General features: G+C 41.3%; 1 protein-coding gene across 1 annotated transcript; it reads right to left on the bottom strand.

The window, feature by feature from the left end:
- Nucleotides 1-6,223: 6,223 nt before the first annotated feature.
- Nucleotides 6,224-12,864, bottom strand: LOC130722959 (protein MAIN-LIKE 2-like). The gene is made up of 3 exons (XM_057573856.1): nt 12,147-12,864; nt 6,624-7,384; nt 6,224-6,529 (listed from the first exon to the last, which is right to left on the bottom strand). Exons 1-3 carry the CDS (start codon nt 12,862-12,864, stop codon nt 6,224-6,226), a joined length of 1,785 nt encoding a protein of 594 aa, XP_057429839.1.
- Between the last annotated feature and the right edge of the window lie 4,448 nt (nt 12,865-17,312).

Raw genomic sequence — 17,312 nt, 5'->3', positions numbered from 1 at the left:
CTCAAGAACAGAGTGTTCCAATTGCAGAACGGGGCTGTGCCGTTCACTGTGTTTATCCTCCTGAGGAACTCCAAGTCCTGGCAGAATGGAGATTCAACCTCGACAACTTGGCTGCAAATGGGTTTGATCTTCGTCCTGAAGTCCAAGCTCAAGGTTGGGGAAACTACTTCAATCGACTTCGAGGACCGGTGTATGAGAAGTTGGTCAAGGAATTCTGGAAACACGCAGACTGCGATGATTCTCAGGTGGTCTCTTACATTCTCGGCAGAAAGATCATCATCACGGAGAAGTCATTCGTGAATCTGCTAGGTGCAGAAACTGCTCTTGGGTATCGGTTCCAACTGACGGAATCGAAGCTGAAACCCAGCACCAAGGACATCGTCAACCAGGCTCTGTACACCACCTTCAAACCGGGCAAGACGAGTTACAAGGTGATGGACCTTCACCCCAAACTCAGGATCTGGCACAAGATCCTGCTCAACTGCATCAATCAGAGACCGAAGGGCAATTCCCCAGATTACATCAATTTCAACCAGAAGGCGATGCTGTTCTTCATCCAAAATCAGGAGAAGATCTGCCTTCCCTACTTCCTGTTCTCCTATTTGAAGGAATGCATTCGGAAGTCTCGCACCACCGCCTCCATCAAGTCTGCAATCAAGTATATCCCTTTTGGGAGGCTGCTCTCAGACTTTCTCATCGAAAGCAACTTGGTGCAAGACCTGATCAATGCTGGTTGCACAGAGGACTTGAGCACAATTGTCAGCGATGTCTTCACTGCCAACTCTCTGAAGAAGATGGGTTTGGTCCAGAAGAAGATTGCTCCTGTTCATGAAGACACATCTTCTGAGATCAGAGGAAGAAGAATGCCTCTGACTGACTACCCTCTGTGGACTCAAGCAGACCATCCTGACGCCATCAGATGCTATGTTGAAGACCTCAGGGCTCAAGGATTCGAAATTGACCTTGATGATTTCGTCCGCCGACTACCGCCTGCTCCAGAGTTTCCTTCTCCTCCCAAGAGGAAAGCTCAGAGGAAGATGGTTCTGGACGAATCCTCTGAAGAATCTGATGTCCCTCTGGTCAAGAAGACAAAGAGGAAGCCTGATGATGATGATGATGGTGATGATAGTGAGGATGGTCCTCCAAAGAAGAAGCAGAAGAAGGTCAGAATCGTGGTGAAGCCTACTCGGGTGGAACCAGCTGCTGCAGTGGTCAGAAGGACTGAACCTCCTGCCAGAGTGACTCGATCATCAGCACATTCAAGTAAGCATGCACTTGCTTCTGATGATGATTTGAATTTATTTGATGCACTTCCCATTTCTGCCTTGCTTCAACACTCCTCAAATCCCCTCACTCCTATTCCTGAATCCCAGCCAGCCGCACAAACCACCACTCCACCACATTCCCCAAGATCTTCCTTCTTTCAACCTTCTCCTACTGAAGCACCTCTCTGGAATTTGCTTCAGAACCCAACCTCTAGGTCAGAAGATCCAACCTCTCTCCTTACCATTCCATACGACCCAGTATCTTCTGAACCAATCATCCATGAACAACCAGAACCCAACCAAACAGAACCACAACCCAGAACGTCTGATCACTCTGCTCCCAGAGCATCAGCACGTCGTGCTGCCAGAACCACGGATACAAACTCTTCAACAGCCTTCACACCTGTATCCTTCCCCATCAATGTTGTTGACTCTTCTCCCTCCAATAACTCTGAATCCATGAGAAAATTCATGGAGGTTAGAAAAGAGAAAGTGTCTGCCTTGGAAGAGTATTACCTTACCTGTCCAAGCCCTAGGAGATATCCTGGCCCTAGACCAGAACGTCTAGTTGACCCAGATGAACCTATCTTGGCCAATCCCATCCAAGAGGCAGATCCCTTAGTTCAACAAGAGCCCATTCAACCAGACCCTGAACCCGAACAATCAGTGTCTAACCAATCCTCGGTTAGATCACCACATCCTCTGGTTGAAACTTCAGACCCTCACCGTGGAACCTCTGAACCCAATGCTCCCATGATTAACATTGGTTCTCCACAAGGTGCCTCTGAAGCTCATAGCAGCAATCACCCAGCCTCTCCTGCACCCAACCTCTCCATAATTCCCTATACTCACCTTCAACCCACATCTCTCTCTGAGTGCATCAATATCTTCTATCATGAAGCCTCCTTGAGGCTCCGCAATGTGCACGGTCAGACTGATCTCAGTGAGAATGCTGACAATGTGGCTGATGAGTGGAACAATCTGAGCACTTGGCTAGTGGCTCAAGTTCCGATTATGATGCAGTTCCTGCAAGCAGAGGGCAGTCAGAGCATTGAGGCTGCAAAGCAAAGGTTTGCTAGAAGGGTGGCTCTTCATGAACTAGAACAGAGAAATAAGCTTCTTGAAGCTATTGAAGAAGCCAAGAGACAGAAAGAACAAGCAGAAGAAGCTGCCCGTCAAGCAGCAGCTCAGGCTGAACAAGCCAGACTTGAGGCAGAGCGTCTTGAAGCTGAGGCTGAGGCAGAGCGACTTGCACCAGTTGTGTTTACTCCTGCTGCTTCTGCTTCCATTCCAGATCCTCAAGCTGCTCAGAATGTTCCTTCCAGCTCTACTCAGACAAGCTCTTCCAGACTCGACATCATGGAACAACGTCTTGACACTCATGAATCCATGCTGATTGAGATGAAGCACATGATGATGGAACTTCTGAGACGCACTGACAAACCTTAGTTTTAGGATTTCTTCGTTTTCTTTTTTTTTTTCGTTAACTTTGTTTTCCTTTGTTAAACTCTGTTTCATTTTATTTATTTATTCTCTTTTGTTCGTCTGTGAATATATATGCATAACTATATACTTGTGTCAAATATGTTTGCTAAACTCGTTTTATTCATAATTGTCTTGTTTTTACATCATATTTCTTTCCATCATATAATCTAGAATGGAGGATCTCTCCTCATTCTTCTGCACTCCTGGCGCTGCTCTGACCTATCCTTCTCCAGACGCTCCAGTACATGCTGGATGTTGCTGAGCCTGATCTTTAGCTCATCCCTCTCCAGAATCTCTTCTGAAGTCTTGAGCTTCTCTTCCAAACTCTCTTTCTCTTCCAGCAGCTTGAGTTCAAGCCGGCTGAGTTCCTGCACCTCCTCCACGAAGGCAAGAAATTCCTTCAGGTCTCTCTCCAACTCTGGACGCAGGTCCTCTTCCAGCAGTGTCCGTGTCAGCTCCGCGATGGTAGTTACACCCTCTGGATGCCTGATGTTCAGGAACAAGTCCTCTTCAAAGGCTTTCTTCCTCAGCTCTTCTAGTGCTACGTTGTATGATGCCATTATTTTTTACTGCAAATTATTCGAGGTGTGAAGCTTACCTTTCTCTCCAACGCTTTTTATAGGCTTCACTTTCTCTCTGAAAGTTAATGCTCTTACAGTTTCTCGAGGTTAAGTTCTTGGTAACTGACCCTTCTATTTACTCACTTGACCGGTGGTAAACGTTCATCCCTTGCATTAACTCCTCTATTTATTTTCGCCTAACTCTGATTCTTACATCGTTTTCATTTTCTTTTAAACTTAGACCTTCTCTAAGGGGGAGTACCTTGTACTTCAAGCTAAGTTTTTCACACCCCAAGCTTTTTGCTTATGACAAAAAGGGGGAGTAAACCCAGTTTTTGATGTGTAAGATGTGTTAGTGTGACTTATTTTTCTTTTGGAGATTTTAAGAGTTCCACCTTCATGACCATAGATGTGTCACTGGGCAAATACAAGGAATACATTTCACTTCTTCTGAAGTGATTCTAAGTTGACTCTGATACCCAAGACTCTGATACCTTGTCCATGACTCTGATCACCTATGCGCTCTGATTATACGTTTTTCATCTATGTCATAAGCTTTTCACTCTGAACTCTTATATTATTTTTTAGCTCAGAATCTAGACTTTACTAACGTTTTCATCAAGTATTAGATTCAGGGGGAGCTAAGCTCAGAATCAAGCAGTGACTTGAATTCAGAATGAGAAAGATAAACTATTCACATCAGGATAAGTATTATTCTATATCTCTAAACTCTGAGTGAATTCAGTTTAATGTTTAAGAATTGTTCATCAAAAATCTTAGTTTTGTCATCATCAAAAAGGGGGAGATTGTAAGATCAAGTTTTGATCTAGTAGTACAACTCTATGTTTTGATGATTACAAGTTAACCTTTTGATATGAACAATTGTGGTACTCTAACGTGTTTTTCTGAGTGTGCTATTTACAGGCTCTGACCTCAACTCAATCTCACACAAATCAGAAGCACTGTGTATAAAGGGTAACCCAAGCAACGCTTTCGCATTCACCATGTTCAGTATGAACAGTGGAAAAGCTTCAGAAGTTCTGAAGCTATACAAACTCTGATGTGGACTCAGTCGCTAGAAGCTCTGAAGATCCAGAAGTTCTGATAACCAAGAAACACTGAAGGTTCAGATGTTCTGATGGTGTAGAAGACTCTGAAGATCCAGAAGCTGAATAGTGGAAACTCTGAAGTCCAGAAGCAAGAAACTCTGAAGGCCATGTTCTTCCCTCTGAGTTCAGAATCAGAAGATACAATGGTCAGAGGATCTGTGCCTTCCCTCTGACTCTGATCAACCGGCTTCACAAGTTCCAATATGAAGTATTCCCCTGATCAGAAGTCTCCTAGGTTAAAAGGTCAAGTCGCTATCCAAGTACAAAAGCAAGTGTACCTTCCTGACTACCTACCTAACGTTCTCAGCCACAGCAGAAGCTGGATTTTCCAGAACTGCCCTCCAACGGTAGCATTTCCCATGCAACGCTCAACCCTAATCCTTGGAGTATATATAGAGGCTGAAGATTGAAAGAAGCGGCTAGAAAAACAAGAATACAAGAAGAAGCAATACGCTCAAGACATATTCAAAATATTCTAAGCTTTCTTTCATCTGAAATTCATTGTGTTTACTATTAGCTTTTCAGAAGCAAATCTCTTGTAAACAATTCTTTGATAAACAGTTTGTTTAGTTCCTTTAGGAGATCAAGGTTGATCGGATCCTAGAGAAGACTAAGAGAGTGAATCTTAGTGTGAGCTAAGTCAGTGTAATTGTTAGTCACTTGTAGGTTTCAAGTGCAGTTGTAACTCTTACCTGATTAGTGGATTGCCTTCATTCTAAGAAGGAAGAAATCACCTTAACGGGTGGACTGGAGTAGCTTGAGTGATTTATCAAGTGAACCAGGATAAAATCCTTGTGTGCTTTTCTATCTCTTATCTTTAGCACTTAAGTTCTCGAAAGATTTGTCAAAATCTTTAAGGTGAAAGTTTTGTTCTGAAAACGTTATTCAAACCCCCCCCTTTCTACCGTTTTTCATACCTTCACCGTCCAGGCTGCCATGTATGCCCGTAGATCCAACCCTAACACAGCACTCATTCCGACACAAGAAATTGTGAGGCGTGCGCTCGAAGACAGGTCAACTGAAACTGATCCTGATTTCAATTCAAATGCTTGGCTTTCAGCCTTGCAATTGGTGGAATCCGCCACTCCGCTGGGCACAATCACAACGAATGTTGAGAGAGTAGAGAATGTTGTTGCTGTTATTAAATCATGCACTCCCAATGATTTCGGAGATGTCAAAGTTACCCTCAAGGTATGTCCTTGCTTTTGTCAATCTTCTTTAACCGTACATTTTTTTCCTCCTTTTCTCTCACGATTGCATGGATTTAGGACCCTACGGGCACCGTTGATGCTAGCATCCATCGCAAGGCCTTCACTGACGGCGAATTTGGGAATGCCATAACTGTTGGATCTGTTCTCGTTCTCCAAAAGGTCTATCATCTATTACCTAAACATTAATCTTGCTTCCTTTGAACAAGTACGCATGGTTAGTTTTAAATCTGCAATTTACGTGCAGGTTGTTGTGTTTGCACCGAGGAAATCTGTTCGTTATCTGAATATAACGTTGCCCAACGTGGTCAAAGTATTTCCACAGGAATGCGGACCCCACGATTTCATCAATATCGCTGAGGATTAATTTTGTTTTCGCGTTGCTTCTGAATAATTTCGTGTACCCTTTGAACTGCTTGCCATGGATTATTTATGTTACTTTTCCCACCTTTCATTATTTAAGGTGTAGTTATACAGGTTTTTTTTAATATAAAGGTCTAAATATAATGAGTGGAAATAGAAAGCACGAATAATATAAAGAGAGTCAAAATACAAAGAGTCACGTCATAATATACAAAAAATATACAAACATAAAATCAATCAATCCACCCGACCCCTACCGCCCCCCTACGACCCCTAGCTCCACGAGCACCCTCTCCAGGAGCACCCTCTCCACGGCCTCTGGCTGCACGGCCTCTGCCACGCACTCTGCCCCCACGACCTCTGCCTCCCACAAGTCCTCGGACAGCAGCAAACGCTACTCCCTGGGTACCAATGAAGGCACTGGATCTAATAAGATCAAGCGCTCTCTCAGTGAGGGATCGGGCATGCGTGCCCTCTGCAAGAGTATCTGGCACCTCCAGTGACTGCTCCAACAAGTCCACGGCCCGACGCACCACCGTCTGCAAAAATAATGTACAATACATGATGATTAGGTACAAATAAAATATCATGAACAAAAGTCACAAATGAATGGAAAATAAAATTCAAACGTACCACAGCACTGAACTCCTCCCTCCTCTCATCAGGGATGATGAACCGATGGGACACACCGCCGTACCACCTCATGTAATCCTGCACAGCCTCCCCCGCATAAGAAACAGGGATCCCCTGGGGGCGCATGTGCGGCTCAAAGTCAGCATAGGCGGCATCTGCGGTCTCAGCAAGGGACCCAGTCGTCGGGACCTCAGAGGGGTGTCGAGGGACATCCTGTATGAAGCCGAACTGCCGCAGAACCCTCTCTGGAAGATGTGGTCGAACAGCACGGCCAAATGGCATCCGGATGTAGCCAGAATACATGGCCCTCGGATCGCGCGGTCGATGAGCCCGGTGGTCCTCAAATGGGGTCCATATAATGTCACCCACCGTGAGCTCATCAAGCATGACTCGCCTCTCATCGAGGCCTGAACGCCCGACCCGGGAGGTAACCCACCGCCGCGCCCTAGGCTGGTCCTGCGAGTGCTCCGGATCCGCCCTCCGGATAATAACGCGGTCAGAAAGGTACTCGTAGGCCCATCCTAGCAGGAGCGAGCTAAAACCTCCCATCTGGGCCGTCTCCCTCCTGGACGCTCGACCAAGCTGGTCGTACAACGTAGCGAGCGCAATCGCGCCCCACGCGTACTCAGGCACTCGACCAAGATCCGCCAACATCCCTATCCAGTACACCGTCGTGTGGTAGCCTCCGCTCTTGCTAGCGAAGAGCGTCCCACCTAGCTGGTGCACCAGCCAAATCCGCGCAGCGTCCTCATATCGGTGGTCTACAATGAAATGAATTGAGTTAACAGTTTATAACAATACAATAACAATAGATACAATTAAATCAAGTAATAATTAAGACATACCAGCCAGCGCAGCCTTATACAGGCTCTCCAAGATATAAAATCGAATAGTCTGGCTCCTATTCGTATCAAACTCTGCATGGTAATAAGCAGCAGATCCTCCCAACAACTCAGCGCAGAGGGCTGCACACTCGTCCCTCTCGCCCCTCCCAGGCGTATAGAACCTCGACCCCATGGGGAGATGGAGAAGAGCTGACACGTCGTCCAGGGTGATAGTCATCTCCCCGAACGGCATGTGGAAGCTACTGGTCTCCTCATGCCATCGCTCCACCAGGGCCAAAATGAGGCCTGCATTGTAACACCCTCTAAACCCCGCATAATAATATATCATAAATCAGAGTAAAATGCATAACACAGAGGGTGTCACACTTATTCTCCAGAAACATAAATCAAAACACCTGTCATGCTCATAATAAATATATAAATTTTCCAACTTTAATGTCGCAACATCATATGCATAGCACAGCGGATTTATTTCAACTCCAAAATTTAACATAAAGAGAGTTCATAGGTAACTCTTAACATCAAGGTACAAAACTAAACGTTTCCCGGTGTTACATAACAGAGCATGACTCCCCTAACTAAACCGTAAATGAAAGACTAGCTCCTCCAACTAACCCTCGCGAGAAGCTCCCCTATCTTCGGTACCTGAGCGATGTCGCATAGAACATCATTCCAACAGAAGGGTGAGAACTCATATCATATGGATAAGCATAATAATAAATAATGTAAAAGCCTATCTATGCTCCACATAAATTACTCACATTCACTAACAAATAATAAATTATGTAATTTTAACATAATTAATCAAGTTCACAGTTATGGCAAATACTCCATAAATTATAGCTCAATTAGAACATATATAATAGTCTCTAATTACCACCACATCAAATCTCTCAAAAAATATCACCATAACACATATGACTCAAGTGAGACCCGTGCAAATGCCTTTGGTACCAAAGTTGTTATCCTTAGCGGTATCACCGCGTCCACTCCAGACAGATAACCACCAATAAAGCCCTCGCTCTAGGCTTCAAAACCACTCCAGTTTTGGGACAAGTCACTAGCCTCCACGAGAACTAGCAAACATTGTCTCTTGACAACCATGCAGTGTATTGTGCAAAACTCAACTAACATATGCATATTCAGACCATCTCCAAGTCCTAATTATTTTAGCATATTCATCACCAGTTGCACAAAACACATATTACATGTTATCAATTATACAACTTGCAATCACAACAACTTAGCATCTCAAACATAACATCAATTCAGAAACAATATCATATAATGATTATTAAAAATAGATGCAAATTAAATATAATTCATATATAACAGGTTCTGCAACTATTTCCTAAAGACTGGATTTCTCTCTAAATTTTCCCAAAAACTCGCGACATGCTCATGCTCGCCATCTCGCGACATCTCACTGCACAACTCGCCATGTCGCGACATCTCACGACATCTCCCTACGCAACTCGCCATGTCGCTGAATAACTCGCCATGTCGCGACATCTCACGACATCTCCCTACGCAACTCGCCATGTCGCGACATCTTCCTGCGCAACTCGCCATGTGCGCGCACCACACATCTAATGAACTATTAAACAGATGTAAATTATCAAATATACTCAGAAAAATCTAATATTTTTATCATGGTTCCGTATACATGTTTTGTAAACCTCTATAAATTTTCAAGTCACAATTCGAAGTACAAAAATCAGGAAAAATCGTACACTAACCGCAGTTCGTGAGAAACTGGACAGCTTAACCTATACTCACTAAAATACACATAACTCGAGCTACAGACGTCGGAATGACGTGAAACCAGTGGCAAAAGTTTCGTAACAGAAAAACCTACAACTTTTATGAATACTACTTCTTCAAATTCGGCCATTAACATAGCACGAAAAAGGGTACAAGAGAACGTAAATTTCTGCGCATCATGCAAGCCTATCATCTACCCCCAAAATCATCTAAAAGCCAAACCCTAACTATTTCAATTTGGGAATTTTTGCAACCTAGGGTTCCTAAATCATGCTTTCTATCATTATCCACTATCATACCAATCCATAAAACATGAATTCAAACCCTTACCTCTTGTAGATCAGTTCTAAGTTTTCTCCTCTTTTCTCCTCTCCTTCTCTGCTTTCACGTGTTTCTTGTTATGCTTCTCTTCTAATCCTTATTTTTTTATTTTCTTTCTTTATATTTCACTCCTAACCCCTTAAATAGCCATACAATGGGCCCCACTCTCAATTACTCACACTAAACCCTAAAACCTTATTTATCTATATCACATAATCACTTAATTATCTAACAAAATCACTTAATTACCATATACCATAATACTAATTAAAATAAAATAATAAATAACCTAATAACAGAAAAAGGGGTGTTACAACTCTCCCCCACTTAAGAATTTTCGCCCTCGAAAATTGCCTTAAACGAACAACTCGGGATAGGAATTCCAAAACAGTATCGATTGTGTCATAAACACATATCGAATACAAAAAGAATTAGACATGCTAATAACCCTAGACTACTTACCAACCTGGCTCTGATACCACTAATGTAACACCCTCTAAACCCCGCATAATAATATATCATAAATCAGAGTAAAATGCATAACACAGAGGGTGTCACACTTATTCTCCAGAAACATAAATCAAAACACCTGTCATGCTCATAATAAATATATAAATTTTCCAACTTTAATGTCGCAACATCATATGCATAGCACAGCGGATTTATTTCAACTCCAAAATTTAACATAAAGAGAGTTCATAGGTAACTCTTAACATCAAGGTACAAAACTAAACGTTTCCCGGTGTTACATAACAGAGCATGACTCCCCTAACTAAACCGTAAATGAAAGACTAGCTCCTCCAACTAACCCTCGCGAGAAGCTCCCCTATCTTCGGTACCTGAGCGATGTCGCATAGAACATCATTCCAACAGAAGGGTGAGAACTCATATCATATGGATAAGCATAATAATAAATAATGTAAAAGCTTATCTATGCTCCACATAAATTACTCACATTCACTAACAAATAATAAATTATGTAATTTTAACATAATTAATCAAGTTCACAGTTATGGCAAATACTCCATAAATTATAGCTCAATTAGAACATATATAATAGTCTCTAATTACCACCACATCAAATCTCTCAAAAAATATCACCATAACACATATGACTCAAGTGAGACCCGTGCAAATGCCTTTGGTACCAAAGTTGTTATCCTTAGCGGTATCACCGCGTCCACTCCAGACAGATAACCACCAATAAAGCCCTCGCTCTAGGCTTCAAAACCACTCCAGTTTTGGGACAAGTCACTAGCCTCCACGAGAACTAGCAAACATTGCCTCTTGACAACCATGCAGTGTATTGTGCAAAACTCAACTAACATATGCATATTCAGACCATCTCCAAGTCCTAATTATTTTAGCATATTCATCACCAGTTGCACAAAACACATATTACATGTTATCAATTATACAACTTGCAATCACAACAACTTAGCATCTCAAACATAACATCAATTCAGAAACAACATCATATAATGATTATTAAAAATAGATGCAAATTAAATATAATTCATATATAACAGGTTCTGCAACTATTTCCTAAAGACTGGATTTCTCTCTAAATTTTCCCAAAAACTCGCGACATGCTCATGCTCGCCATCTCGCGACATCTCACTGCACAACTCGCCATGTCGCGACATCTCCCTACGCAACTCGCCATGTCGCTGAATAACTCGCCATGTCGCGACATCTCACGACATCTCCCTACGCAACTCGCCATGTCGCGACATCTTGCGACATCTTCCTGCGCAACTCGCCATGTGCGCGCACCACACATCTAATGAACTATTAAACAGATGTAAATTATCAAATATACTCAGAAAAATCTAATATTTTTATCATGGTTCCGTATACATGTTTTGTAAACCTCTATAAATTTTCAAGTCACAATTCGAAGTACAAAAATCAGGAAAAATCGTACACTAACCGCAGTTCGTGAGAAACTGAACAGCTTAACCTATACTCACTAAAATACACATAACTCGAGCTACAGACGTCGGAATGACGTGAAACCAGTGGCAAAAGTTTCGTAACAGAAAAACCTACAACTTTTATGAAGACTACTTCTTCAAATTCGGCCATTAACATAGCACGAAAAAGGGTACAAGAGAACGTAAATTTCTGCGCATCATGCAAGCCTATCATCTACCCCCAAAATCATCTAAAAGCCAAACCCTAACTATTTCAATTTGGGAATTTTTGCAACCTAGGGTTCCTAAATCATGCTTTCTATCATTATCCACTATCATACCAATCCATAAAACATGAATTCAAACCCTTACCTCTTGTAGATCAGTTCTAAGTTTTCTCCTCTTTTCTCCTCTCCTTCTCTGCTTTCACGTGTTTCTTGTTATGCTTCTCTTCTAATCCTTATTTTTTTATTTTCTTTCTTTCTATTTCACTCCTAACCCCTTAAATAGCCATACAATGGGCCCCACTCTCAATTACTCACACTAAACCCTAAAACCTTATTTATCTATATCACATAATCACTTAATTATCTAACAAAATCACTTAATTACCATATACCATAATACTAATTAAAATAAAATAATAAATAACCTAATAACAGAAAAAGGGGTGTTACATGCATCGGTCTCCGGGTAGCCGCAATAGGGTAGCTGATGAAGACCCGTCTGCTCAACCAGCTCTCGAACCCGCCTGTGTCCCTCTGAATCACCATCAAAGGCAAGGTTCCAAACCTTGCCCCCAGCTGTGGCCACCTTCAAGTGGTGACGGTCCTGATACCGCTCGTGTGTGCGTAGGAGAGAATGCCAGGTCCAGGGAGCCTTGTGATCGGCATAATGCGTGAGAAGAGACAGCTCAACAGGCCCCCCTGGAAACGGCGGCAACCTCTGGATCAGGTCCTGCACGCCACCCTGTGCCCCGCCACCCTGTGCCCCCTCCTCTGGCACGACATCAGCATCCACATCAGAAGGAGGAATACTATCCTCGTCGGATGACTCCTCGCTGGATGACTTGCCAGATGAATCCTCGCCTGATGACTCCGCGCCTGATGAATCATGGCGAGATAACTCAACCGTGGGAGACGGCGGAGTAGGAACTGGATCGGTAGGATCAACCACAGGATCCATAGCTGGAGCTGAAGACTCCCCTCTGGTAGCCTCCACGGCAACTGGAGCCTGCACCGTGGGCGACTGCATACTATCAACTGGAGCTGAAGCCTCCACCGCCTGAGAGGATGCAGCATGATCACCGCGCCGGCTAGAAGCATGTAAGCGCCGGTGTCTATCCTCAGTAGCCCCCACATCCTCAATAGCTCGAGACCTCTTCCTGTTCGTCATTCTCACTATATATTGAAGAGCAAACAAATTTTAATTTCTCTCAATTACTAAATCTATCAATTAAATCTCTAAATAAATTCACTAAATAAATTATAGTCCCTCAATTACTAAATCTCTCAATTAAATCTCTAAATAAATTCACTAAATAAATTATAGTCCCTCAATTACTAAATCTCTCAATTAAATCTCTAAAAAATTCACTAAATAAATTATAGTCCCTCAATTACTAAATCTCTCAATTAAATCTCTAAATAAATTCACTAAATAAATTATAGTCCCTCAATTACTAAATCTCTCAATTAAATCTCTAAAAAATTCACTAAATAAATTATAGTCCCTCAATTACTAAATCTCTCAATTAAATCTCTAAATAAATTCACTAAATTAAATTATAGTCCCTCAATTACAAAATCTCTCAATTAAATCTCTAAAAAATTCACTAAATAAATTATAGTCCCTCAATTACTAAATCTCTCAATTAAATCTCTAAATAAATTCACTAAATTAAATTATAGTCCCTCAATTACTAAATCTCTCAATTAAATCTCTAAATAAATTCACCAAATAAATTATAGTCCCTCGATTACTAAATCTCTCAATTAAATCTCTAAATAAATTCACTAAATAAATTATCCATAAATTCATTCACTATATAAATTCACTAAATAAATTATCCATCAATTTAAAAACAATTTCTAAATTAATCATGCTATTTATATTTTTGTTTAAAAAACAAAACAGACCCAAAATACGGAAAGTTACTTTCCATATCAAATACGGAAAGTAACTTTCCATATTCACAGATTGAATACGGAAAGGGGCTTTCCGTATCGAACCAGAGACCCCATCTCAACAGAACTCGCACCAGAGGTCCATTCAAGCCATTTCAGCCAACAAAACCCATGAGAACAGATGAATCGACTATCCTAGGGTTGAAACATTCACATAATTTCAAGTGTATAAGTATAAATCCAAACTTACTAACCTCTACAATTCAATGCAAACAATGGGGAGAATGGGTTTGATGAATAGCTTCAATGGAGACAATGAAACCCTTTGCAAATGATGATTGAAGCAAGGGGAGCGTCGGAGATGGAAGATTGAAGAGGAAAAAGGAAAGGAGAAGGTTGAAGGTTGGAGAGGAGCGGTGAAATGGTTTTTCAAAACACTCTGTCGTGTTACATACTAATATAATACGGAAAGGGGCTTTCCGTATTCAATATGGAAAGGCACTTTCCGTATTCTATTAACGTGGGGTATTCCAGTAATTTCCCCACTTAAAGTGGGGCGTGCAGCCTCATAGGGGAGGCCCCAAACCCAATTCCCATAGTGTATGCCCTGTGTGTGGATTGGAGGCGGAAGACAGCTACCACGCTTTGTTTGCGTGCTCTGAAGCCCGTGGAATATGGTTTGCCTCGCTGCTCTCTATTGGGTACCAGCTTCCCCTCCAGCATCTTTGCAAATCTGGTTAGAAGACCTATTTAGAATAGAAGACATTTCCATGGTTTGGGCTGGGATCTTAGTTATATTGTTGCTGTTGTTTGGGCTGTATGGATGAGAAGGAATAGAAGACATTTCCATGGTTTCTTGTTCTCAACACAGCAAACTTTGTCCTTGGCATTATTTATGATGGAGGAACCAATTGCTTCCTTGAGTAATACCATGGGTGCGGCTCTTTTGAGTGGATGGCAATGTCCGGCTCAGGGGACTTTTAAAATCAATTTTGATGCTGCACACTCTGTTGAAAAGGGGACTGGCTTTGGTTTAGTTTGCAGAAATGCAGCAGGGGACTTGGTTTTCACAGCTTGTCATCGACCTACAACTTGCCTTGGACCGGTGCGGACTGAAGCACAATGTTTTAAATGGGCTGTTGAGAAATGCTTTCAACTTGGTATATCAAATTCTAACTTTGAGACTGATTGCTCTTCTCTCATCCAATCATCCAAGCTTGGAGACAAAAAAAATGGTCCCTGCTCCTATTTACACTCGGTGATGGCAGATTGCCATGCTCTTGCACAGGAATTTCGGTCCTTTTCCTTTTCTCATGTCAAAAGGCATTGCAACAAAGCTGTTGATTTTATGTCTAAGTTTGCTTTTAATTCTATTAGCTATGTATGGTTTGAAGAGGGTCCTAGTGATCTTAGATCAATTATGTTAGAGGACTCTTCTTCCGCATCTTTTCCTTCTTAATGAAATGCATTTGTTTGACTGTAAAAAAAAATTTCAAATAATATGCTTTCAGCTTATTTTAAAACAATGATTTATTTTTAAGACCTGAAACAAACATAAAATGAAAAAAACTGATATTTTTCTAAAAATAAGCTGAAATAAACACACTCTAAAGTAGCTTTTCTAAAGGTTCTACTTTCAACATTTTATTAAATAATGATTTTTTAAAAATTTGAAACAAACATAAATCGATTTTTTTTCTGAATATAAGCTAAAATAAACGCACTCTAAAGTAGCTTTTTCAAATAATATGTTTTCAAATAAGTGATTCGGCAAAGAAAAACAACATGGGTCAAGGAACTCTGAGCAATTTGAACCGGAAAGGTCTTCCAGGTGACCGAAAAACCGACAACGATGATAAGAAAGAGATGAAATTCGAGTTGACGACGCCTCCGGCGTGCGTTGGACGCAAGTAGAAGGGTCCAAAGGCGGTGGCCTGATTTTCGACGATGACACCGTTGTCAAAGTGCAAGTTGAGGCTGTTGAAGCTAGAGCGAATTACAGACTACCTTGTTGATGGAGGAGGTAGTTTATCGCCAACCAGGAATGCCTCAAGGGGATGTCATGATCGTCTGGGATCTTGCAGATCTGCCGTGGGCCTTGATGAAAGGTTATTTGATGAAAAGAAGGTTTCCTCCACAAACTATTATCAAATCTCTTTCAAGACTCAATCGTTGTATAGTATCGGGTTATTTCCTCTTCATTGGGATTGTGTTGCTACATACTAATCTCACTAGTTAGACATTAGATGAGCAATTCAAAGATGATAATTATTCAAATGAGAAAAACAATAAAGATAACATGAAAAGAACATGATAGATGTGAAAGAAGAAAGCATACCTAGGAAGTGATTTCACTTGATCCACAACTTGTTCTCAACCATTATACTCATACAAGATAGATTTAACATTCAAGATGCCGATAAGAGCTATTCACCCACTAAATCCTTAGATAGGTAAACCTACCCGTTGAAATCCTAGCCTTAATTCCTGAAGTCCTGGTAATCACAAAAGGAGCATTATAATCTAAACCTATTCGATGAGACATGCCCAAAACTTTGTTCCTATCCCAAAAGGTTCATATTCAGGTGGATGAAATCTAAGACGATCACTCATAAGATCCCTTTAGCCCTAACTAGGTAATCTTATCTTAGCGGTGAGTATCTCGATTGTCACTCGGTTCAGACCTCATTCCCAACTCATGATATTATTACCTAAGCGCTGATGTCTCCCATTGTCACCTAGAAAGCCTCAACCCTTCCCAAATACAAAGATTTCCTTCGATGGCTAATGCACAGGGCGATTCCTCTCATTTACTAAACTCACACCAACTTTCCAATTGTCATGTAAGCCATGGAGATCATCAAAGGGACAATTGATGCATGAAGCTTAAAGAGAATTAACAAACCTAGGACATAGATGTCTCTCCCCTTTCTATGAACTAAGCATACGACAATCCATATCAATCTTCCAACATGTTTATGAATCATTGAAGCTCTTATAACACCAATTGACCAAAAGAAGCATTAAGCATGGAAAGGAACTCTAAACAAAGAAAATTTATAATTATGATTATATAAAAGTATGTTGAATAAGAGTGAATCAAATTACATCACAGAAATAGAAACAACCTACATAGAAGGAAAGAGAGGAAAGATGAAGCCAAAGGTAGTTTGGAGACATGGCCTTTTGGGGGATCTGTCACCTTCCTCCAGGGTGCTTGAGCATCCAGCTCCAAGGACTCAAACTTCCTCTCTACCATGCAAGCCTTTCAGCTCTAGAGAACCTCCTAAAAAAGAAACGAATAATAAAAGCTTGGCTTTGATGAAGGTCTCTGCTGAATCCAGTATTCTATTATACTTCCTCCAACCCTAATTATAAGCTAAAGTTGCAAAAATCACGCTCACTAAGAAAGCTTTAATTGTTGCATTGGTTTTCAACAAAATGTTATCACCCTCCATATTTACCCCTATTTAAGGTAGAATTTAGTGGCTAGGTTTTAAGAGGAAAGAGAATAAAAGTGTGTTCAATTTCAAAATGCAAGGGTAAATACTAAATATAGATCTTACTTTTCTTCAGAAACTGTTTTTTCTTTTTTATTTCCCTGTATGTATCTCCCTAGCTACCCTTTGCTCAGTCAGCAGGCCCATACTGTTTTTTGTGAAGCCTTATGCTGTATTTTCGTGGGCTTGGTCCTTTTTATCAATGCTAAGTTTTACC

The sequence above is a fragment of the Lotus japonicus genome, chromosome 6 (assembly GCF_012489685.1).
Source record: "Lotus japonicus ecotype B-129 chromosome 6, LjGifu_v1.2".
NCBI lineage: Eukaryota > Viridiplantae > Streptophyta > Magnoliopsida > Fabales > Fabaceae > Lotus > Lotus japonicus.
This window is presented reverse-complemented; position numbering and strand designations above follow the sequence as displayed.

Bases quoted from the DNA above. Each gene is read 5' to 3' on its own strand.
- LOC130722959 (XM_057573856.1), bottom strand. From the start codon at position 12,864: ATGACGAACAGGAAGAGGTCTCGAGCTATTGAGGATGTGGGGGCTACT. The intron at 7,385-12,146 runs GTAACACCCCTT...ATTTCATTGTAG, and splicing joins CTACCCGGAGACCGATGCAT to ACCACCGATATGAGGACGCT. The intron at 6,530-6,623 runs GTACGTTTGAAT...TTATTTTTGCAG, and splicing joins GGGAGGAGTTCAGTGCTGTG to ACGGTGGTGCGTCGGGCCGT.